The sequence below is a fragment of the Asterias rubens genome, chromosome 2 (assembly GCF_902459465.1).
Source record: "Asterias rubens chromosome 2, eAstRub1.3, whole genome shotgun sequence".
NCBI lineage: Eukaryota > Metazoa > Echinodermata > Asteroidea > Forcipulatida > Asteriidae > Asterias > Asterias rubens.
In genome coordinates, this window is record NC_047063.1 from 10721731 (window position 1) to 10747313 (window position 25583).

The 25583-nt window shown below is 37.5% G+C and overlaps 1 protein-coding gene across 4 annotated transcripts in view; it reads right to left on the reverse strand.

Annotated features, from left to right (window-relative positions):
- Positions 1 to 202: 202 nt before the first annotated feature.
- The window catches only part of LOC117306863 (sarcolemmal membrane-associated protein-like), a 57241-nt gene continuing 31860 nt past the window's right edge, over positions 203 to 25583 (reverse strand). The window contains exons 9-30 of one of the 4 annotated variants that reach the window (XM_033791420.1): positions 22173 to 22314; positions 20873 to 21055; positions 19569 to 19673; positions 19132 to 19203; positions 18599 to 18724; positions 18284 to 18358; positions 17305 to 17361; positions 16456 to 16584; positions 15664 to 15723; positions 14707 to 14772; positions 13041 to 13103; positions 12395 to 12520; positions 11899 to 11961; positions 11185 to 11247; positions 10847 to 10909; positions 10622 to 10684; positions 8899 to 9024; positions 8651 to 8701; positions 6321 to 6393; positions 4761 to 4920; positions 3373 to 3507; positions 203 to 2775 (exon numbers count right to left, since the gene is read on the reverse strand). In XM_033791420.1, the coding sequence (XP_033647311.1) occupies positions 2680 to 2775; positions 3373 to 3507; positions 4761 to 4920; positions 6321 to 6393; positions 8651 to 8701; positions 8899 to 9024; positions 10622 to 10684; positions 10847 to 10909; positions 11185 to 11247; positions 11899 to 11961; positions 12395 to 12520; positions 13041 to 13103; positions 14707 to 14772; positions 15664 to 15723; positions 16456 to 16584; positions 17305 to 17361; positions 18284 to 18358; positions 18599 to 18724; positions 19132 to 19203; positions 19569 to 19673; positions 20873 to 21055; positions 22173 to 22314 (2097 nt within the window). In that variant the 3' untranslated portion in view covers positions 203 to 2679. Of the gene's footprint in view, positions 2776 to 3372; positions 3508 to 4760; positions 4921 to 6320; positions 6394 to 8650; positions 8705 to 8895; positions 9025 to 10621; positions 10685 to 10846; positions 10910 to 11184; positions 11248 to 11898; positions 11962 to 12394; positions 12521 to 13040; positions 13104 to 14706; positions 14773 to 15663; positions 15724 to 16455; positions 16585 to 17304; positions 17362 to 18283; positions 18359 to 18598; positions 18725 to 19131; positions 19204 to 19568; positions 19674 to 20872; positions 21056 to 22172; positions 22315 to 25583 lie in introns of all 4 variants that reach the window. The other 3 variants (XM_033791419.1, XM_033791418.1, XM_033791421.1) reach the window with 3 other exon arrangements.

Genomic DNA, 25583 nt, shown 5'->3' on the forward strand with positions numbered 1-25583 from the left:
ACGGCTGGACACCTGGAGATTGTTAAAGACCAGTATTCTCACTTGTTAATTTGAGCGTTGCAAAACACCCTTCTTGCACAAAATTTGTGTACTTTCATATGCCTATAAAAAGGCTTCAGGCCTGAAGTCTTTTAAAAGAAAATACCTCTTTTTCAAAAACTACGTTACTTCAGAGGGAGCTGTTTCTCACTATAGTTTATACTATCGACAGCTCTCCGCTTACAAGTAAGGCTTATAATTATTTTGAGTAATGACCAATAGTGTCCAGTGCCTTTAGGAAGATCCAGACTCACCACTGCCACTTGGTTGGGGCTAGTTTGGTTTGAAATGTTCATCATGTCTCAATTCTCAAATCTGCCAAACGTGGACAAACAGAGGGGTGGTCATCCCCGTTACTCTGCGCCTGCATTACTAAATCATACCCCAGCAGTTTTTGGGGGCTGATTTTGCAATTTTACAACTATGCTAATGATATGAAAAACTATCAAATCAGACATTGGTTTAAATACACAGACTGTTTCTTCTCCAAAACATTCTTAAATGTTAAACTTCTAGTATCGAAACAACCACCTACTTTGAAAACTCAAAAATACAGCAACATTTTCCTAAAACCTTGCAACAGAAATAAAGGGAAACCGTCTGTTCGGACCTAACAAAAAAAACACAGGGATTGAGTATCCATGTGCCCTTCACATGGTACCTGAAAGATTTCTCTTATCCCTCTGATATTTACATGATAAGTATTTACCTGATGTATCAAAAGAACGTATCATGGTATACAAATTAAATATGTACAGATAATGTACACAAAGCTGCACTGTATGAATACGTTACCCTCTTACTAGGATCATAGCAAACACTGGGTCAAAATGAGCGTCAAGTCTTAGGCAATATGATACTGAGATACAAAGTTGTGGTTTTTCTATGTAAATCAAAGCAATTTTTCTTCGTGGGGACTTGAAAGTTGACTTTGCAGATTAATAGAATAAAACAAAAAAAACTTCAAAGGAGCCAGTCTCAAGAAAAGCACATACCGTATTGCGGTCGGGTGTCGTATTCTGGGTGCTTTGAGACGTTAGCACGAGTGGTAGTTAGTAACCTATTATGGTTTGGATATGTCCGTGCCAATCCCTCTCGCTCTATCTGAACCTAATTCATTCTGATAAAAGAGCAACAGTCTGGAAATTGCACTGATGGCCAAGGTAACTGCACACAATCAGACCATCTTAAAGCAGCGACCATACCTAGTAGCCATGCATGAACCCATCCCAGAATTTAAGCTTTTTGAATCATATTATTTTCTAAAACTTATAGATTTTGTGTGTGTTCACTTTCTCACTTTGAAATTAAAGTACTTTTACAACTCACTTTCCAATAGTCCTTTTTCATCAAAGTACATTTTATGATTATTATCAAAAAAGACAAAACTGTAAAATTGCTTCCCCAAACCCACAACAATTGGGGTGGCAGGGCTTTTTCTCATGCTGGTCCTTTACTTTGGAATAATCTGCTTCTTAATATCCGTAACATGTCTTCTATTCATGAGTTCAAAGAGGCCCTCAAAACCCACAGCTGCTTTTCATTAATATTTGTGTTTCTTTCTTTCTATGAGCATCACTTGTGGTGGATACCGGCGCACTATAAGTGTTCTTCTTGTTATTATTATCATTATTTAAGGTGAATATGATGCGTAATAAACCCCCCTTCCCCCTCCAATATCAATACCAATTCTCTGTTGAAACTTTTGGTTTAGGTATGAAATACTGTCAAAAATGAGGAATTAGCATTTGAAAACCCTTAAAACCACAAGTGTGTATTTCAGTTGCACCAACCAGAATAAGCCCCAAATGAACAGGATTAGAACTCCCATACAAAATAAAACAATTTCTGCCCATTTTATGACCACTTAAATTAGAGGAAAGTTTGTGTAGGTTGGTTTTAACTAGCTGTTTGTTGGAGCAACCACAGGATATGGAGTGAATCCACCTCTTCACAAACCAATGGTATATTTCCACTTTAAAGGTCATTGGGGAGTTAAATTACAGATGTTAATCTGAGTCGTGTCTCTCTCATGAATTTGAAGAGTTTTTGATGGTGGGAAGTTGCTGAAAAAAATGCTAGAGGGCCACGGAATCATGCTTGAGGTATTTGACCTTACATTACGGGACTGAGATTGCGATGGTAAAGTCAACTGCCCACGCTAAGTACATGGTGTGGGTGACAGCACAGGTGGGACTATCATTCGGCAACCACCCGCTTTATGACTGTGATGGACCCTAAATGATACCCGATGCTTTGGCCTTAATGGTGGCATCGAAGTCCCTACATCAAGGCTGGGGATCCCACAGTTGCCTGGCCGACACAGAGATAAGAGATAAGAGATAAATAAAGCAGACGACATCATCATCATCATCATCATCATGGTATGTGAGTGTGTGTCAAACAGGAGACAAAACAAAACAGCCTTGAAAACATGTTTTCCAAAAGTAGCCCCAACAGATCATAGTCTCACCAGATGAAAAAATGACTTGAATTGCACTAAAGTTTGACTTTTTCCTTTGGGATACCCAAATCACCATTGTGCTACAGACATGCTACGATCCTAATCAAGAGTTTTTCGCCAAACTTTCATAAAGTGTGTTTGCTTGGATTCATACAGTGCAGCTAGCAGGAGCATTGTCATACGGAGGAAGACATGGCGACAAAGAACTGTACAACAGCTGCAATGATGGCGATCAAGATGACTATGATGGGAACGTACTTCATCTGAGACATCTAAGGAGAAGGAAAGAGAACCAAAACTGTATTTGAAAATTCTGCACTCAATTAAACATTTAGATCCTTTATTTCAATGAAGCATCAGTTTTAATTTGTGGTTGGAAAAGAAGCATTGTAGAGATAACCTTGAAAATAATGACTAGCAAACCAATAAATAACACACACAAAAACAAGTTTAGAGTGCAATTTTCACAATATGAAACATTTTATGGTTTTTTTTCCCATTGAACATTACAAATTGTGCCTGCAGGAAGTCAAGGGCCCAATTTCATGTAGCTGCTTAAGCACAAAAGTAGCCAAGCACAACTAACTAAATTATGCAATACCAGGAAGTCATGCAGGAAGTCAAGGGCCCAATTTCATATCGCTGCTTAATAAAAAATTAGCTAAGCACAACTAACTTATGCTTACCAAAATAAGGATACCAGCTAATGTACAATTTGCCTCATGTACAATTTGTGACTGACATTTCGGCTGAGCAGAAAACTGTTCAGCAAAGTTTTCTGCTTAAGCAGCTCTATGAAATTGGGCCCAGGCTCTATGACTCTTTTGTACACAATGGTTACATGGTCTATGATGGAGTGAGGGACTTACTGAATGAGCCGCAGCGACACCTGTTTCTTGACTTGTTGGTGTCTGCTTGAGCTCTCTCTGAAGTCTCAACTTGTCTTCCTCCGCTACTCTGACCCTCTCCGTCAAGACATGCCTGTCTTCCTCTGCTGCTGACAGCTGTAACAAGAAAGGAAAAGAAATGAAATAGTCAATGAGGATGAAATAAGATGACAATAATAATAATAATAATAATAATAATAATAATAATAATAATAATAATAATAATAATAATAATAATAATAATAATAATAATAATAATAATAATAATAATAATAATAATAATAATAATAATAATAATAATAATAATAATAATAAAATAATAATAATATAATAATAATAATAATAATAATAATAATAATAATAATAATAATAATAATAATAATAATAATAATAATAATAATAATAATAATAATAATAATAATAATAATAATAATAATAATAATAATAATAATAATAATAATAATAATAATAATAATAATAATAATAATAATAATAATAATAATAATAATAATAATAATAATAATAATAATAATAATAATAATAATAATAATAATAATAATAATAATAATAATAATAATAATAATAACAATTGTGGCTTCTTATATAGCGCACCCAGTGACGCTCCTGGCGCTGTAGCATACAGTATTTCCTGCAAGATGTGGGACTACGTTTGAATTATGAGACCCAATTCTGATAGCTACCTGTAATGTTTTACAAGGTGCTGTACTATCTTCTTCAGATGGGAAGGAAAGCCGTTGGTCCAATGTGTTGTGTAACGCATGTAAAAGAACTCAGTGCACTTAGCGAAAAGAGAAGAGGTTTGCCCTGGTGTTCCAGGTTTGATTGGTTGCATATTGCGCCACAGCACCTTGTATACCATTGCCTGGTGCTATGTAAAAGGAATAGGTCTCATAGTTCAAACATAGTCCCACATACCTTGCAGAAAAAAACTGAGCGTCACCGAGTGACGGATTTATTAACATGCATATTTTTTACAGGCATATTTGGTTCTTGGACAAAACAATGAGAACAAGGGCTAACCTACATGTACACATGACGTAGGCTTTAATGAACTTTTCAGGCCTTATTCATAAAAATTTTTCTAATTTTATTGTGTGAAAAAAAATCTAAAACCAGACTCAAGTACATGCATACTATTTACAGGCATATTTGGTTCTTGGATAAACAATGAGAACAAGGGCTAACCTACATGTACACACGATGTAGGCTTTAATGAACTCTTCAGGCCTTATTAATACAAATTTTTCTAATTCTATAGTGTGAAAAAAATCTAAATTTAAGACTAAAGTAGGAATAATATCATAGCTGATAATAATAAGCATAATACATGTAGTTCATACTCAACTCACCAGTTGTTTTTTTCTCTCCAGTTCCTTGGTCATTTCTTTAGTTTCTTTCTTCCATCTGAACTCATCTTCAGTCAGCTTATTCCTCTGTGCCTCCGCCTGCTTCAGTAAGATTTGTAACTTATTGGTGTCCTGACCCAACTTGCCACTTTCTTTTCTCGTCCTGTATATTGAGGAAAATCATAGTTTTCTTCATTGAATGATGGTTTTACAAACCTTGACCTAGGCTTTTTAAAGACACTGGACACTATTGGTAATTGTCAAAGACCAGTCTTCTCACTTGGTGTATCTCAACATATGCATCAAATAACAAACCTGTGAAAATTTGAGCTCAATTGGTCGTCGAAGTTGAGAGATGACTATGAAAGAAAAAACACCCTTGTCACACGAAGTTGTGTGCTTTCTGATGCTTGATTTCGGGACCTCAAATTCTAAACTTGAGGTCTCGAAATGAAATTTGTGCAAAATTACTTCCTTCTCAAAAACTACGTCACTTCAGAGGGAGCCGTTTCTCATGTTTGATACTATCAACCTCTCCCCATTACTCGGTACCCAGTGAGGTTTTATGATAATAATTATTTTGGGTAATTACCAATAGTGTCCACTGCCTTTAACTCTGGCTCCAGACTTAGTTTGAAGTACCGTGAAAAATGCACACTACGTAACAATGACGACAAAGCCCAAAAGCAGCGCCCATGCCTCAGCCCGAGCCAACACCCTTTTCATAATGTATCTCTTATACTCTGGGGAGGCATTGGGAGTTTTGTACCAAAAGGTTTCCCTGGCATACTTTCACCAGTCCCTGCCGAGGTCCCTATTCCATGTGTAAATCAATCTTTATTGAGCAAATCAGTATATACAAAATATCAATAGGCAGAGGATAAAGGAAGCACACTTAAGCCCAGCTGTCGATTTCACAAAATCCTCCCTAACTTGAGACTAATCTTAGGACTTAGGACGAGTCCCAACCCTGCACTGTAGCATGCGGACCTTAAGATTAATCCTAAGTTAGGACGAGTTACTCGTCCTAACCCGAGATAAGACGAGTCCTAACTCTTTGTGAAATCGACCCCTGGTCATTTATCTTGGTCAACAAAGTTGGCCATGGTACGGTGCAGGGCAGACAGAACAAAAATATACACAAGAGAAAAGCAAATGAGCAACAAACAGTTTTATTACCCTTATCTACAAGGCAGGTGATACAACCGATCATCAAACCTTGTGAATGATCTTAATATATAAACTATGGTTGCACGTTTTAAGAATACCACATGTTTGACCGTTGACCCCTAATAGGGACGGTTATTTCCTGAGGGGGGGGGGGGGGTAGGCCCACTTGTTTGGGGTACGTCAGAAATAAAGCGATCAAAGTCTGAAATGGCTAGCCCCGATTTTGGGGGAGAAGTCTATATTTACCTTTTTACTGTATTTTCTCTAAAGTAAAACTGTATGGATTGTTATGGTTTTTTTTTAAAGCGCCCAGGAGCATATTTCCTGTGTGGAAGCTATATAAATTGTGATTATTATTAGTAATTGTAATAAATTTGGGGGAAATGGTCTTACAATGTCAGTTTGGCCTCTGTGTCTTTTAGCTTTACTTTCAGATCGCTGCATTCACTTTGAAGTACAAGGTTTTCTGCAAAGAAAATAAGCATAAAACATGTCAAAAGGGAAATTCATAAACAAGATCTTGAATTTCCATTAAGTGGAAATTATAATCAATGACTTTTTTAGGCAACTACTCATTAAAGTTATAGTTACTGACAACTCTACTTACATTAATTCGAAACTTAATATTACACACAAAATAAATTTGCACAAATATACACATGAAAACTTATAAAACAACTTTAACATATTGTACTTATTTTTTATATTGTATTTTTTATACACAGTGTTTGTTTTATATTTTTTGTTTATCACTGTTTATCCTTAGGAAACTTCTAAGTGAAAACACTTACAAACGATCATTAATACCAAAATAGAAAATTGTATGAAACATCACAAAGACAAGTTGATTAAGTCATTAGGTTGATAAAAGGCATTAAATTACAGTAAACCTCAACAAAAAATTAAACCAAAACATCTGAGCCAACCAGAAGAGTTGGAAATAGAAAAAATTAAATATTGCACCTTGGAACAAAAGACAAAACCCAAAATAACAACAAAACCAATACAAGTTTTACATGTACCATAAAAACAAACAGTACTGGCATTAACCCCAAGTCAACTTGAAAGGGAAGGCTGGGCGGCGCGTGCAAAAGCTTGCGGCGACCGGCGTGTACAGGTCCGAACATAGAACAGTCAAAGTCACAAGTGTCCCGAAAGCTGCCATGACGGAAATGGGTTCGAATTATTGGCCCGTTCATTGGCCGGTGTCCGACAGGCACCTGTTGGAAGTCCTTCCTATGTGTGATAAACTGTGTGTAAGCTTGTAACCTTCTGTTGGCCCGGCCACCACCCAATGTGTGCGATGCCCTAACACCCAGGCATCTACCGATTTATTGGCAGATCGATTTGCGATACACCACGCCTTGAGGCTTAAGGTCCGAGTTAAAAGTAGCTCGATATCTCCCCGATTCCCCAAAATGACCCGGCAGCCGCAAGGAGTCCAGTGCAGCCCCGGCTGAAAATGGCGTTATTTTAACCAATACAGCTGGTGTTCAATGGGGCCATGATGCATTACAATAGAGAGTAAATAAATCAGAACAAAGCAGTTATCAAAATTTCACAGAAGTCATGGGAAACTGACAAACATCAATATCAACCAGTTAACTACAATGCATGATGATAATACACTGAATGTAAGATGTAATGAAGTCACACTGAAATACACTGCAAAATATCAGACATGTCATAATGTTGTCATTCAATAATATTAAAAAATAAACAGCATTTACAGGCCCATTATGAATCACAGATTCCTCAATGCGCCTAACAATGAAAAAACTAAAAGGCAAAAAAACAAGACCAATTAAAATATATGCTAAATACTAAGTAAACCGAAAATAACCGACATAAAAAGATTCAACAAAGCGCACAAAAGTAGATACAAATTTAAAACATTGGAAACAACAGACCAAGATATATGTATAAACACATAAAAATGGAAATTCAATAGAAGTAGAATAAAAAAAATTCCAGTCAAGGCCATTTTCAATTTGCAAAGGGCACTTTCATTGGAAAAAAGTCTATGGGAAACTGTTGAAGGTGCACGAAGTGAAGACAAATACAAGGAGAAACCAGAGGCTAGGCTGTCCATGGCGGTCAGTTTCACAAAGAGTTAAAGACACTGGACTCTATTGGTAATTGTTAAAGACCAGTCTTCTCACTTGGTGTATCTCAACATATGCATAAAATAAAGAACCTGTGAAAATTTAAGCTTGATTGGTCGGCGGAGTTGCGAGATAACCATGAAAGAAAAAAACACCCTTGTCAAATCAAGTTGTGTGCATTCAGATGCTTGATTTCGAGACCTCAAATTCTAAATCTGAGGTCTCAAAATCAAATTCGTGGAAAATTACTTCTTTCCCAAAAACTACGTTACGTCAGAGGGAGCCGTTTCTCACAATGTTTTATACTATCAACCTCTCCCTATTACTCGTTACCAAGTGAGGTTTTATGCTGATAATTATTTTGAGTAATTACCAATAGTGTCCACGGCCTTTTAGACTAGTCCTACATATATCTCGATTTAGGACGAGTTACTCGTCCTAACTTAGCCATACATTTTGTATACCTCCTAGGGATAGTCCTAAGTTAGGACTAGTCCTAACTCTTTGTGAAATAGACCCCTGGAATTCCAAACAGATCAATTCAGTTCCATCTTGAAATGTGTACTTTCAGAAATATTTATAAAAACCTGAATAAAACAAAATAAAATATCAGCATACCTTTAGAAGAGGCCGAGTTTATCTGGCCCGTCTTGGGGGGTGCCTGAACAGCTCCTGCAATGAAAGACCAATATGTAGTTAACAAATATAACAGTATTAATTTTGGTTTTACCTATACACCGATGTGTTTTAGCACTGTATAATCAGTACTTTCCCTGTTTTAAAAAATGTCATAACAATGAGGTTATTAAGCAATTACGCCATACCAAAAATTATATTCTATGAGCCACTTGTATGAAGACTACTACCTTGTTTCTGGGCTTCCACTTCTTTACTTTTTCTTTGTGTTTGTTGTGCCCCTTTAGACTCCTTCTCAAGCCGCAATCTTTCTTGTCTCTCCTTTTCTAACTCTTCCTTTAGGTGTTTTATTTCATCTAAAGAGATTCCAAACATACTAGGTCAGTAATTTTAGGAAAACTACATAAATATTCAAAAATCTCTTCCACATCGAATTTGCCAGACAAGAAAACAAATCTGATTCAAACCATCTGATTCAAACACTACATACTATCCTTTCAGATAAAAGCCAGAATATTGATTGTATATGAAATGTAGTCTAATTATTACACCTTAATCAGATATGTCACCTCTACAGAAATATGAAAGATTAAAAAGTATAAGTGAAATAAAACATGATTTGGGGTTTGAACCAACGACCTCAAGATTAACGTGCTGGCGCTCTACCAACTAAGTTATCTAGCCCTATGTTGGCGGTCTCCTGCTAAATGCTAGATAAAGGTAGGCTAGAGGCATAATTACATGCAACCATTTCCAAGCAATATTCATGAAACAGGCAACCATTTCCAAGCAATATTCATGAAACAGGCAACCATTTCCAAGCAATATTCATGAAACAGGCAACCATTTCCAAGCAATATTCATGAAACAGGCAACCATTTCCAAGCAATATTCATGAAACAGGCAACCATTTCCAAGCAATATTCATGAAACAGGCAACCATTTCCAAGCAATATCATGAAACGGGCAACCATTTCCAAGCAATATTCATGAAACAGGCAACCATTTCCAAGCAATATTCATGAAACGGGCAACCATTTCCAAGCAATATTCATGAAACGGGCAACCATTTCCAACAATATTCATGAAACAGGCAACCATTTCCAAGCAATATTCATGAAACGGGCAACCATTTCCAAGCAATATTCATGAAACGGGCAACCATTTCCAACAATATTCATGAAACAGGCAACCATTTCCAAGCAATATTCATGAAACAGGCAACCATTTCCAAGCAATATTCATGAAACAGGCAACCATTTCCAAGCAATATCATGAAACGGGCAACCATTTCCAAGCAATATTCATGAAACGGGCAACCATTTCCAACAATATTCATGAAACAGGCAACCATTTCCAAGCAATATTCATGAAACAGGCAACCATTTCCAAGCAATATTCATGAAAAAGGACATTCAGATTTCAATGTTCACATTTACTGTTCAAAAAAAGACCCACGTGCTGCCAAAGTGGTCCTGTAGCATGAACTATATTTGGTTGCCAACCCGTTGCCCGTAAAAGTCACCTCGTGTGATAAGGCCCTTAGACACCATGTGTTACTTTGGCAATAGTTCATTATGAACTTAGAGTGTTTGAGTGTCACGGCTGAGTGGTTAAGAGCAAGTTCTGATGCTAAGTCACTGGAGTGTGGGTTCGAATCCCGGTCGTGACACTTGTGTCCTTGAGCAAGATGCTTAGCTATAATTGCTTCACTTCACCCACGGTATAAATGGGTACCTGCAAGGGTAGAGGTTGATATTGTGAATGAAAAAGCCTTCGGAGCGCCACGGCAGCTCGGGGTTGTATACTCCCTATTGGGAGCTGAGAAAGATTAGAGGGACGTTATTGGCCCAATGACCAGGGGACTAATGTAAAACGCATCGATACAGTTTATAGTGAAATGCGCTATATAAGAATTTGCTATTATTATTATTATTATGAAGAAATATATACCTGTGTATTCCTCTATCTGGGTTTCAGTCTGCAAACTTTTCGCCTCCACCGTCGTTAATTGTTCTGGTGTAGGAAAAATTATGAGGCAGTTAGTAGTTGAAACCCTCTGATATCAATCAAAAATGAAAGGAGTTTTTATTATTAAGTAAATATATTCTAAATTCTAAAGGGGAAAGAAAACAACAACAAAAACAGGAAAGCTCTGACAAGAATGTGAACCCTTACTCTGAATCTGTTCCAGGAGACTTCCTTGTCGCTTCAAGGCCTCTTGCTCTTTGTTTAGCTGCTCTGTATACGATTAAAGGGGCAGAGAAAACAAATATGAGATCTGGACTAAATTGGATTTAGAGCCTACCACTGAAATTTACATAGCTACAACACTGGTTTAGACCCTAGCATAGTCTTTTTTGAAGGCTACTTCATAGAATTACACAAAGAGTGATTTGTCAGCAGATGAACTCTTCATTTACAAGCAAAGTAGGAAAATGTTAAAGAAAGTACCTAGCAATGTCAATATAATATCTGGTTGATTGAGGATTTGCCTGCAAATTAAATTGACTTACGCTTTGCCTGTGTTGCATCTGCTACGCTGGCTTTAGCTGTGTGCTGCTCTTCCATCAGTTGATCTAAGTAAGCAAAACACAAACAGTTATTAATAACAAAATGCGCAAAGAAAGTGTGTATCAATAATAACAAAGTGCTCCTTAATATTACTAAGGGAAAAGAAGGGAAAACCAGCAGGGACATTGGACACTTTCTCAACAGAACAAACATTAAAAGTTCACAGATTTACAAATGACTAACAGGGTTTACAGAAGGTAATGGTGAAAGACTTCCCTTGAAATATTATTCCATGAAATGCTTTACTTTTTGAGAAAACATTAAAACAATTATCACTTCTCGATATCGAGAATAACAGATTTATTTTAACCACGTGTCATGACATGGCAAAACGTGTGGAAACAAGGGTGGGCTTTCCCGTTATTTTCTCCCATCTCCGATGACCGATTGAGCCTAAATTTTCACAGGTTTGTTATTCTTTATATAAGTTGTGATACACGAAGTGTTGGCCTTTGGACAATACTGTTTACTGATGTTGTGGGATTGCTTTAAAAAGCATTTGAATGATGGAAAATGTGTTAACAAATATCTGTTAATTTTATCTTTCATGTCCTCACTCCATTTTGTAAGGGGTCTATTGGCATGCGATGTTCAACTGTTGTGCTACCCAATATTTTTTGTCCATACTAGTTTAATTGGCACTTTTTTTTTCTCACCTCTGAGTTCTAAAATCTGATCATTGACCTCCTTGGCAGAATTCTCAGCTCTGTCAAGTTGCTCTAAATAAACAAAAAAAGAAAGATTAATTTTAATTATATTACTGACTACTGCCAATGAAAATACTAAACATGCACATTGTATGTGTATTAAATAAAGTAATTTTTTTTAGTCTAACCTTTTGTAAATTGTTTAAAATTCTAAAAGCATTATTTTCTACTGCACAAAAATGGGTAAAGAAAATATTACAGTAGGGACTAACTAGGCTTGTGGTGGATATGGGAAAACAGAAAAAAGTGAAACAGAAGTAAAACAAAACAATATACACCAACAATAAATAGTACACTGACAAACTAAAATGTTTGCTTTGGGGCTTAAATCACTTTCAGACTTGTACATTTTGAAGGTGTTACTCTGCCGTGGAAACAACAACCTAAAACTAATCAACAGTGTTTGCATCGGCCACAAGTCAAGATTGTCCGGCCCAAGACGTACCTTGCAAATCGTCAACTCTATCCACCGCCTCTCTAGCCTCGTCTTGACTCTCCATCAGTCTCTCTTTTAGTTCTTCGTTCTTCTCTGTCAGGACTTCGTGACGTACCTGCATCTCCTTCAAGTCTCCTAAACAGTAATTAATAAACAAACCATGTTGCAACGGGAGACTTTGGAACCCTTGGTGGCAGCAGACTGAAGCCCGGTTCATCCTTCATGTGAATATGATACCAATTTTGACGTCACAGCCCTGTTTTCACAGTAATTGTTTCGCAGGAGTTAAGCACATTTCAACTCATTTAAAAAACAAGGCCCGAAAGCCACTTCAAGGTGTGGGCTACAATTATTTTTTGGTCAGAGGCCGTTGCTACCTACTCCTAGGGCTGAAACAGGGTTACCCCTTTTACAGTCCATACGGATGTAGGCTTGGATATCATCAGTCCGAAGCCTGGCCGGCAGAGCAGAAAGCACTACCTCCCAAATTTTATGTAGCAAGTGTCACGACCAGGACTCGAACCCACACCCTGCTGATCAAACATCAGAGCTTCAATCCGGTGCTCTTAACCACTCGGCCATGACAACGCCAACAACAAGTTGTCTCATATTATAGGCTGGCAGAAAACATTTGAAAAAACATCCCCAAACTCACCTCTTAATTTATCCAATTGCTCCTCATATGACTGTTGCTTAATCTGCGACTCCTTCAGTTTCTCTGTGTATATTTAAGAAATAATGGAAAGAGGTAATAGGTGGAAGGGGCCTTAATATACACAAAACCTGATCACAGTCAGTTGCTAGATGGTCAATTTCCCCTGAAGGGATATAGGCAGTGCATCATGAGTAGGATACAGGGATGTGACTAATTATAGCTAGCTGGATTGAGTGGCTGAAAGGAACATTGGGAGACCATTAGAGGGTGGTGAAGTTGGGGAGGGGGGTAGTCATGTTGCTGTTGCCTTCCATTTGTTTTATTTGCAATTTTATGAAATCATGGCTGTAATAGATGTTGATGTATACTATTAATTCTAGTAAACATGTAAACATAGAAATAATGTCTATTGTAGAAATTATGTTCACCATAAAAATCATGTTTATCATAGAAATCAGAATTCGTAATAGAAATCATATCAGTATAGAAATTACAACAATGTAGAAATCAGAAAGTATCATAGAAATCATACCAATATAGAAACAAGAAAGTATCATACAAATCATATCGATGTAGAAATCAGAATGCAGCATAAAAATCATATCAATATATAAATTAGAATGTGCATAGAAATCATGTCAATATAGAAATCAGAATGAATCATATCAATATAGAAATCACATAGACATTTTACCAATATAGAAATCAGAATGTAGCACAGAAATCATATCAATGTAGAAATCGGAATGTGTATAGAAATTTGGAACAATAGATAAATCAGGAATTTTCAGAATCAGAATTTGCCATAAAAGTTATACCAATATAGAAATAAGAATGTAGCACAAAAATCATATCAATGTAGAAATTAAAATGCACATAGAAATCATGTCAATATAGCAATCAGATTGTGCACAAAAATCACGTCAATATAGAAATCAGAATGAATCACAGAAATCATATCAATATAGATATCAATTGTATCAAAGGAAAATGTCCATAATAGAACCATGAAAATAAGAATGGTTCATAGAAATCATGTCAATAGCAATAATTTACCAAAGAAATCATGTCTATAAAAAAAATCAGACATTGCGGGAGTTCACTTGTAAGCATTGCCTAAAATGCACACACAGTTTTATACATGGGAGAAACATACAGCACTTAGTTTACTAGGCAGTCTTTAAAAAAAGTTAGGATTCCAGTCTGTAATTTCTCATCCCTGATGTACTACGAGATACAATTACATTGGCCTACTTTAAAGCCTGATGCTTCACTGCGGCATGGATCCAATTTCATAGAGCTGCTAAGCAGGAAATTCTGATAGCATGAAATTTCTTCCTTGATAAAAACAGGATTACCAACCAAATTTCCATTTCTTGCATATTGCGTTTTACTGGTATTCAGCTGTTGTTTGCATATCCTGAAAAATCACATGGAAATTGGTTGGTAATCCTATTTTTATCAAGAAAAAATTTCATGCTAAGTAATTTTTTGTGCTCAGCATCTCTATGAAATTGGGCCCTGGTCATTGTAAAGATGCCCTTGAAATGTACATAGGGTGCCCTTTTTCAAGGAGAAAACGCCTTAGTTCCCTTGCCCTTTCAAAAACGAAGCATACAGGCCAGCACTTTACAATACTTGGAGAGATTCGTCTTCTTATTCTTACCTTTCAATGTCTCAATTTCTTTGGCACTCAGATGTAGAGCATCTTCCAGCCTGTCATCAAAGGACGCTGTAACACAAACAAAATCCCTCCTATCAAAACCACATTCAAAAAGAGTCATAATCAAACATCAGTGATTCCAATCGGGGCTTGATTGTTTCAGCCACCGATGCTTTCTAGACTTCTCGAGTGCGGACAGATTCAATGACTAACTGTGTTGTTTTGCAGCTTGGTAATGGGGGAAGAGACGAATTACAAGTGGATGTTACTAGCCGGTGAAAGGGGTACATGGAAACGGCTGTGCATCTGTCATCGACCTCATCAGCAAATGAACTTCCCGATGAGGCGTTTTAAAGGAACACGTCAATGGTTTCAACCATTGATTCCATTCCTCATGATTTGGATAATAATAATAATGTAGTATTATGTAACGCACACATCCAACAATAAGGTGCTAAGGGCGCTTGAACCAGGAGAGACAATCTTTAACAATCTCAAAGACAGGTTCTGAAGTGGGGTTTTTTCATGAGACTGATTTATTAAGCACCTGATAAGGGTTTACAAGGAGCATTTAGGACACAAAACTACGTGGAAGTTTTAGTGTGAAAAAGTTAAAATGCTTGTTTGTCAGGCTCTGCAAAGCTTGAGAAATAAAACCCGGGCTCATATATGTAGCTGGTTAAGCACAAACATAAACTCAGCAAAATCAAATTTTGCTTACCAAATTAAGGTTACCGGTTTGAATACCATGACACGTGTACCATCTGTGACTGGTATCCTGCTCATTTTTGTAGAGGGGGGAGGGGCGAGGAGATAACCCCCTCACTCAGAATCCTTTCCGCCCTCCCGAATCAAATTTCTTTAAAATGCACAAATGAGTAGTGCTATACAACAAATAACCCCCTCCCCCACCCCGAAAAAACAACAATAAATAAATAAATAAAAAGAGACCCCGCTCACCTGAGGAATCTTCATGCAATGTTTCTGACAGGGAAGTATCTGATGAACCACAAGGAAAATCTATACACCATAAAATCAAAACAAAAGCAACAGTGAAGCAAACGGAAGAAAACACAAATTTTCATGCACGTTTTTCAGCCCAAATCAACATAAATAAAGCCTATAACAAAAAGGTCATGGTACATGAGGCAATGTACAGGCAACCAGTTCCAGGCAATCTCCAAGAAGAGAATCCATTCACAGTCTACCCGCAGGTCACTAATTTCCTTTGTGATTTATCTGCAGAGTATGTATCGTTTTTCGTGCGTGACCTCTGTGTGAATATTAATTAGTCAAAAGGGCTTCAGAAAAGTCTCAACCAAAATAATGTTCCAGTAAAAAATGGCTTCAAACCAGAGAAAACAAGTCCCAAAAATCACACCCGCTCGTGCAGATAAATCACAAAGGAAACTTATTATATCGAGTGACCTGCGGGTAGACTGTTCACATTTGAATTATCACATATTATTCTTGAGGGTCATTAGACATGGTTTGAAAAATGACTGATGTGCTACTAGCAAAGTGGTCCTGTAGCATGGCACTGCACTTGGTTGCCTCCTTGTTGCCTATTAAAATTGCCTCGTGTGACAAGGCCTATAGAATTCACTTGACCAAAATGGTTTCTTGGTCAAATTCCACAACGAAGAAACTGTTTTACGCAATAAACATGTCTGATGCAAAAATACAAACAAAATGAGATCTAAGCAAAACACCTAGAAACAAATCCAAAGACACAGTCCTAGTAAGACTTACCAGACTCTTCCCCGATGTGATTATGTAGATCCGCAAGCTGCTCTGGTAACATGGTGTTCAGAAGATTATTCCTGGCATCCGGTGCAGCAGCAGTCAAAACTCGCTCCTCCGACTTGGCAAAGATTGGCTCTGCATCAGATATTTAAATATTTATTCTTTATTTATTTTTTGGACAATACAATAGTTACAACATGCAGAGCCCGTCCATGGAAAGGCAAAAGTATAAACAAATAAAAAAAATAAAAAAATAAAAAAATGTTTTCAAGAAAGATGTGCCCTCCCAGACCTTGCTCATTTTAAAAGAGTAAACAAATAGTAATATTCAACAATATTATTGTGTTTTTACCCATGCAAATCATTTATACTCAGTGCTTCCCCCCAGACCTGTGAAAAAAATAATACAATCGCGTACCCGGGTGGGATTCGAACTCATGACAAAGCTAGTATGGCGTCTAAGCCAAGGGGCATCATGGGGCAGTCAACAGGGGGCGCTTTTGAGCATAAACATCTTAGCGTTTGCGCCTGTTGGCTTGGGAAATATGCAAATGTTATAGCTCTACAGTCAAGTAGGGTGACATAAACGTAGGCCTTGAAATAACCCACAGCAATTGCCGTAGTGCCCTGTGCTTTTGCTGTCATGCCCTTGGCAAGGTTCCTATACAAATTTACATTTGATAGAGGTTTTCCTTTACCAGAGGAAAATTGCTGTGCCCCTTCAAGAGCAAAGTTCAAGATCTGTAAACTTATACATAAACGTATGCCAGCTTAAGAGCCCGAAGTACCGAAAAGTTAAGCCGCGCAGGAGATACACACGAGTGTGACCTAATGAACTACTAACAGGATACTTACCATGAAGCGTTTCAATCACCGGACTTGCTTTACTTCTCTCTGACGCCTCCATCTCAGCTGATTATAAACCATCCAAATAAATTTATTATTCAAATACCCAGCCAACCCAAATCAAATCCAGAAAAATTGTATCAAGGCCTTAAAGGTAGGGTCATACATTGGTATTAAAAAAAATTGTCAATGTTATAAAGATGGTATTGGTAGTAAGCGTCCTGCGAAATTGATTTGTCTGAAGTGCCCGCCTAGATTTAAAACCCATTAAAAGCAGGTCGACAAATTTGAATCCAACTTTTATCAGAAACACATGAAAGTAGCACAAAATGTACACAAGAAATTCCCATCAAAATTTTAAAAGCACATGAGTAATAAATAATGTACATTAAAAATTGTAAACACAGTAACAACTACAGGTAAGCAATACAGTTAAAATTACAATTGCTAAACAAATGCAGAAATTACAGATAATTCTACAGTGTACAGACCATACTACCTGTGATATCACATGTTTACAAAAACAAAAACACAAACTTTATGAAGTCACAATTCGTACACAGCTCAAAGAAATACCAAATAAAATCTTACATTTCATAGAAATTGCCACGAATGGTTTGTACCAACTTTTGACATGAAGAAACTTGGTCAGCTGTATGCAATTCTTGTAGTCAAAAGGGCATTATGATGACACGCCATGTAAAAGTTCTCATATGACCAGCGTAGTATTTTGCCTGTCAGAAAATGCCCTGGAATGTACCATGTCACTCTATTGCTAAACAAGGTGGCATGTTTTATACAAGACTTTGAAATCAACAAGCATTAAGAACCGGTTCGCAACAATGCACAAAAAGATAAATTATAGAGTGAGGAAGAAGATACAGACTTTCTTTGACGATGTACCCCATGACTTAATGGCGGAAAACAATTGACAAACTTCCATAGATCTGACTAAAGTTTCCTTAAAAGTAAACAAATTTGTCCTTACCAATTCGCTCTCTAAGGTTGGCTGTTGCACTATTTATTGCTTCTTCCATCGTTTTCTCAGCGTCTTGTAGTTTTTCTGCAATATAAAGTAAACATGGCTTGAGTTTTCACTCCCTACTTGATTGCATGAGTTTTCTCTACAACAAAAGAAACAACACAACAACAGAAACAAAAAACCACAAAAAGAAAAACCAACCAAACCAATCGTAACAGTGTAAGGAAAAATAGTAGCCAACTGATCTTGTTTTATTGTTCAGTGCTTTGATCTTTGTTAAAGGCGCTATATAATGACCTATATTATTGTTATTATTATTACCTTGGATAGCATTAGCCTTGGCTATATTCTCAATAGCCTCCAGCTGAGCCTGTTTAAGCTGAAGTTGTAGACTGTTCACCTGGTCTTGACTCTCCCGTAACCTGTTCTCAGATTCTACTAGCTGACCTAGAAATACACAAATACGATTTTATAATCACACTACATCTCCTTTATCCAACACCAAGCTTCTTGAAATCCCATCTCAGGAAACTGGAGACCAAGTAAAACTGTTTACAGTTCATCTCAGTTTTTTCTATGGCACAAAAGTACAGCTTCATAAAATAAACAATGGCCTTTGTGCTCAATCTCGAGTGTTTTTTTTTTTTTTTTTTTTAATAATTTGAGGCCTTTGTTGACAACAACCACCTTAGATAATGAATGCAGTTGACAATAAGTAGCTTGATGTAAGAAAGTGCTACAGGTTAAAGAAGTACGCCTAGGCGACTAATGTCGAATTCGCGACTATTGACTGCCTAGTAGTTTTTCAACTACTCGATATCGGGTCGCAAGTTCCAAAACATGTGTACTCATACCTCTATGTTCTTCAAGCTCCTCTTCCAATGACCTTTGACCTGGTAGCCTGTTGTGCTCTGTAGGGGACACATCTGTAAAAGAATGATAGCAGTAGGATTATCAACACATCAAGGACAAATTTAAAGGAACACATTGCCTTGGTTCGGTCGAGTTGGTCTTTAAAAAGCATTTGTAATCGTCCGATCCAAGGCAACGTGTTCCTTTAATGGCTCTACCCAAAGGTAAGGTTTGGTGATCACTCTTATAATGCATATTGTGCCACAGCACCTTGTCAAACACTACATGGTGCTACATAAAAGGAGTACATGTAGGTTTCATAATTCAAACATGGTCCCACATACCTTGCAGAAAGACACTGAATGTTGAAGCAACTTGAGCGTCAGTGAGTGACAGATATAAGAATCTCTATATAAGAAGCCACTTTTATTATTATTACCTTTGGGTGTGGCATCCCCGTTGACCTTCACATCCTCGTCTGTCTCCTCTTTTAAGTCCTTCTCAAGGCTCTCATCATCCTCTTTCAGAGATTTGCTATTGTTCTCTGAAATAAATTCCACAAAAGCAGACAATGTCAACATCTTCTTATGGAATATTACACAAAGCTCAAAATTGTAGACCGTTTCATTCAATCTGAGCCACCATTCTTGCCAATCAGCTAAGTGAGCAACAACTTTGCTGAGCATCTCCCTAAATAACATTTATACTACATGTGGGTTTAAGAAACCAACAAATGGTGTATCTAACTTGAATTATCTTGATTGAACACACAAAACCTGAGGTTCCAGCATACAATTGCAGATTTTCGACAGTGACTCACGGCCAAGATTCTGCGAATCGCTGTGAGTGCCTACTCAATTTTCTCACAATAAAAAATCAAATCCAGAGCTAGTTAAGAGAAAATTTGTTTTATTTTCGTTGTCAAGTTAGGGGTTCACTGTGGCAACAACCTCTTCAAAGAAAACGATAACTCAAATGCATGCAGCTCCAAAATATTTCTGGGGGAAAAAAACATTGCGGATGGACACGTACAATTCTTTAAAATACTAACATTAAGGTGTTAAAGCAGCATTATTAACTCAGGCCCAGATAAGAATTTACCCAACAAAGAACTCATCGTAGCGTTATCCTTGGTGTTTGAGATATCCATGTCACTATGAACTAGGGCCCAGATAAGAATTTACCCAACTAAGAACTCACCTACAGTATTATCCTTGGTAACCGAGGAATTCGTCTCACTATGAACTCAGGCCCAGATAAGAGTTCACCCAATAAAAAAACTCACCTAAGTTTTGTGTTATCTGTCTCACTCCAAGATAAGAATTTACCCAACTAAGAACTCACCTATAGTATTATCCTTGTATCAATCTCACTATGAACTCAGGCCCAGATAAGAGTTTACACAACTAAGAACTCTCTAACAGTATTATCCTTTGTTATCCGTCTCACTCCCAGATAAGAATTTACCCAACTAAGAACTCACCTATAGTATTATCCTTTGTTATCCATCTCACTCCCAGATGAGAATTTACCCAACTAAGAACTCACCTATAGTATTATCCTTTGTTATCCATCTCACTGCCAGATAAGAATTTACCCAACTAAGAACTCACCTATAGTATTATCCTTTGTTATCCATCTCACTCCCAGATGAGAATTTACCCAACTAAGAACTCACCTATAGTATTATCCTTTGTTATCCGTCTCACTCCCAGATAAGAATTTACCCAACTAAGAACTCACCTATAGTATTATCCTTGGTATCAGAGGAATCCGTCTCATCTTTATTGCTGATCTGTCTGGAGTCATCTTCATTTTCTTGGATGATCTTCCGGTTTTTGTCCTTCGCCAGTCCTTCTTTCTCTTCTGGGTTCTCCTTCTCCTTGACGTAGTGGCTGAGCTGCTCTTGAGCCTCTTCATAACGAACTGAAAGGAGGAAACAATAATAATAATAAATAATTTGTAATGCACACATATCCGTGGTCCAGTGATCTTGCAACCACAAGGTTGTGTGTTTGAATCCCCAAGCGAACTGCTCATTTCACAATGACTAGAAAAAGTATTGTCGTCTAGTTACTGGATCACAATTTCTTGATTTGTGCAATCCTTAATTATTTACGTAAAACCAATGCTTGAATGAGAGAAGTTGGCTGTTGCCAGCTTGGTGTTTATATCCCCTTGTGGGAATTTGCCAAGTTCCCTTGATGGGAAGATCATCTAAAGAAACAAACAAACATCAAGCAAACAAATATCTACCCTGCTGGCGGTGTTCATGGCGCAGTAAAAACAAAAACAAAACGAAAGAAAACAGACACAACAAAATAAGTCCTTGAAAACCTGGGACATAAGATAAGTTTAGAGAACAGATTTGAATTTTGTGGTACAAAGACAAGATCTAAGATTGAGTGGTAAAAATGCCACATGGCCGATACTTGAAATACGTACCAGGGTGGAGTTAGTATGAAAAGTTAAGCACATTTTAACAAGAGCGATTTGTTGCTGTGATTTGTGCATCAAATGAGCTTTGCAGTCACATCTTTGAATGAGCTACATGTATGAACCACACTTTATCATTTTTTCTTCAGCGGTTATTGATGTTTGACACATTGAGACTTGCATGTGGATTGGGTTTTTCAGTCCCTACCTGGGGCCAATTTCATAGAGCTGCTTAAGCAAAAAGAAAAATGCTTAAGCACGAAAATAGCTTGCTTATTTTATACATATTACTGGCAAAAATTTCATGTCGTATACATTGCTTGTGACTGGTATGTAGCTGTTGTTGGAATCTTGGCTGGTAATCTGATTTTACCGAGCAAGGATTTTTTTGCTTAAACAAAATTTAGAGCTTAAGCAGCTCTATGAAATTGGGCCCTAGTTGCATGGGTTTTCCCTACTAGGATTGTTTTCCTCCAACTCTAAAACTGAAATTTCTTCAATGTCTTCTCTACAAAAAGTTGGTGTGATGTTTTTCGTTATGATGCTTTGTCGTCTATATAATTCAGATTCAGACTGAGGAACATCTACTATACTATACCAGACTCACGTTTGACAGCCATAAGTTGCTCCCTGGCAAAGTCACACTCAGCCTGCATCTCCTCGATCCTCGTTGCCAAGGCGATCTCCTCACGAGATGCGATGTCTACCTTCCGCTCTAACTCCGTCTTCTCGATCGTTAATCTCTCCACCTGCAATAAAGGGTAGTAAAATAACCCCCGATTTTGAATAGCTGTAAATATTGAGCATCGAGTGTACTGTGGAATATTCTTGCAATGAGCTTTTTTTATTATATGAACGGTATCCTCCAGTCTACTTGACCACCTCCAGCCTACGCTTCTACTTAATACCCTGGGGCAAATTTCAAGGAACTGCTTAAGCAGAAAATATTGGTAAACAATTTTATGCTTAGCAGAAATGAGCAGAATACCAGTCACAAATTGTACATGTGACATGGCATTTTTGCTGGTAACCCTGTTCTGGTAAGCATAATTATATTGTGTTTGGCTGCTTAAAGTAGCTCTATGAAATATGGCCCAGATGTTTGGACTCTGATAGCGTAGGTACTCCTTGCCTCAGGCTGAATATGAGTAGATTGGCAGGTGTGTATCTGATCCCATAAATATGAGTAGATTGGCAGGTGTGTATCTGATCCCATAAATATGAGTAGATTGGCAGGTGTGTATCTGATCCCATAAATATGAGTAGATTGGCAGGTGTGTATCTGATCCCATAAATATGAGTAGATTGGCAGGTGTGTATCTGATCCCATAAATATGAGTAGATTGGCAGGTGTGTATCTGATCCCATAAATATGAGTAGATTGGCAGGTGTGTATCTGATCCCATAAATATGAGTAGATTGGCAGGTGTGTATCTGATCCCATAAAGTATGAGTAGATTGGCAGGTGTGTATCTGATCCCATAAATGAGTAGATTGGCAGGTGTGTATCTGATCCCATAAATATGAGTAGATTGGCAGTGTGTATCTGATCCCATAAATATGATCCCATAAATATGAGTAGATTGGCAGGTGTGTATCTGATCCCATAAATATGAGTAGATTGGCAGGTGTGTATCTGATTCCCATAAATATGAGTAGATTGGCAGGTGTGTATCTGATCCCATAATATGAGTAGATTGGCAGGTGTGTATCTGATCCCATAAATATGAGTAGATTGGCAGGTGTGTATCTGATCCCATAAATATGAGTAGATTGGCAGGTGTGTATCTGATCCCATAAATATGAGTAGATTGGCAGGTGTGTATCTGATCCCATAAATATGAGTAGATTGGCAGGTGTGTATCTGATCCCATAAATATGAGTAGATTGGCAGGTGTGTATCTGATCCCATAAATATGAGTAGATTGGCAGGTGTGTATCTGATCCCATAAATATGAGTAGATTGGCAGGTGTGTATCTGATCCCATAAATATGAGTAGATTGGTCAGGTGTGTATCTGATCCCATAAATATGAGTAGATTGGCAGGTGTGTATCTGATCCCATAAATATGAGTAGATTGGCAGGTGTGTATCTGATCCCATAAATATGAGTAGATTGGCAGGTGTGTATCTGATCCCATAAATATGAGTAGATTGGCAGGTGTGTATCTGATCCCATAAATATGAGTAGATTGGCAGGTGTGTATCTGATCCCATAAATATGAGTAGATTGGCAGGTGTGTATCTGATCCCATAAATATGAGTAGATTGGCAGGTGTGTATCTGATCCCATAAATATGAGTAGATTGGCAGGTGTGTATCTGATCCCATAAATATGAGTAGATTGGCAGGTGTGTATCTGATCCCATAAATATGAGTAGATTGGCAGGTGTGTATCTGATCCCATAAATATGAGTAGATTGGCAGGTGTGTATCTGATCCCATAAATATGAGTAGATTGGCAGGTGTGTATCTGATCCCATAAATATGAGTAGATTGGCAGGTGTGTATCTGATCCCATAAATATGAGTAGATTGGCAGGTGTGTATCTGATCCCATAAATATGAGTAGATTGGCAGGTGTGTATCTGATCCCATAAATATGAGTAGATTGGCAGGTGTGTATCTGATCCCATAAATATGAGTAGATTGGCAGGTGTGTATCTGATCCCATAAATATGAGTAGATTGGCAGGTGTGTATCTGATCCCATAAATATGAGTAGATTGGCAGGTGTGTATCTGATCCCATAAATATGAGTAGATTGGCAGGTGTGTATCTGATCCCATAAATATGAGTAGATTGGCAGGTGTGTATCTGATCCCATAAATATGAGTAGATTGGCAGGTGTGTATCTGATCCCATAAATATGAGTAGATTGGCAGGTGTGTATCTGATCCCATAAATATGAGTAGATTGGCAGGTGTGTATCTGATCCCATAAATATGAGTAGATTGGCAGGTGTGTATCTGATCCCATAAATATGAGTAGATTGGCAGGTGTGTATCTGATCCCATAAATATGAGTAGATTGGCAGGTGTGTATCTGATCCCATAAATATGAGTAGATTGGCAGGTGTGTATCTGATCCCATAAATATGAGTAGATTGGCAGGTGTGTATCTGATCCCATAAATATGAGTAGATTGGCAGGTGTGTATCTGATCCCATAAATATGAGTAGATTGGCAGGTGTGTATCTGATCCCATAAATATGAGTAGATTGGCAGGTGTGTATCTGATCCCATAAATATGAGTAGATTGGCAGGTGTGTATCTGATCCCATAAATATGAGTAGATTGGCAGGTGTGTATCTGATCCCATAAATATGAGTAGATTGGCAGGTGTGTATCTGATCCCATAAATATGAGTAGATTGGCAGGTGTGTATCTGATCCCATAAATATGAGTAGATTGGCAGGTGTGTATCTGATCCCATAAATATGAGTAGATTGGCAGGTGTGTATCTGATCCCATAAATATGAGTAGATTGGCAGGTGTGTATCTGATCCCATAAATATGAGTAGATTGGCAGGTGTGTATCTGATCCCATAAATATGAGTAGATTGGCAGGTGTGTATCTGATCCCATAAATATGAGTAGATTGGCAGGTGTGTATCTGATCCCATAAATATGAGTAGATTGGCAGGTGTGTATCTGATCCCATAAATATGAGTAGATTGGCAGGTGTGTATCTGATCCCATAAATATGAGTAGATTGGCAGGTGTGTATCTGATCCCATAAATATGAGTAGATTGGCAGGTGTGTATCTGATCCCATAAATATGAGTAGATTGGCAGGTGTGTATCTGATCCCATAAATATGAGTAGATTGGCAGGTGTGTATCTGATCCCATAAATATGAGTAGATTGGCAGGTGTGTATCTGATCCCATAAATATGAGTAGATTGGCAGGTGTGTATCTGATCCCATAAATATGAGTAGATTGGCAGGTGTGTATCTGATCCCATAAATATGAGTAGATTGGCAGGTGTGTATCTGATCCCATAAATATGAGTAGATT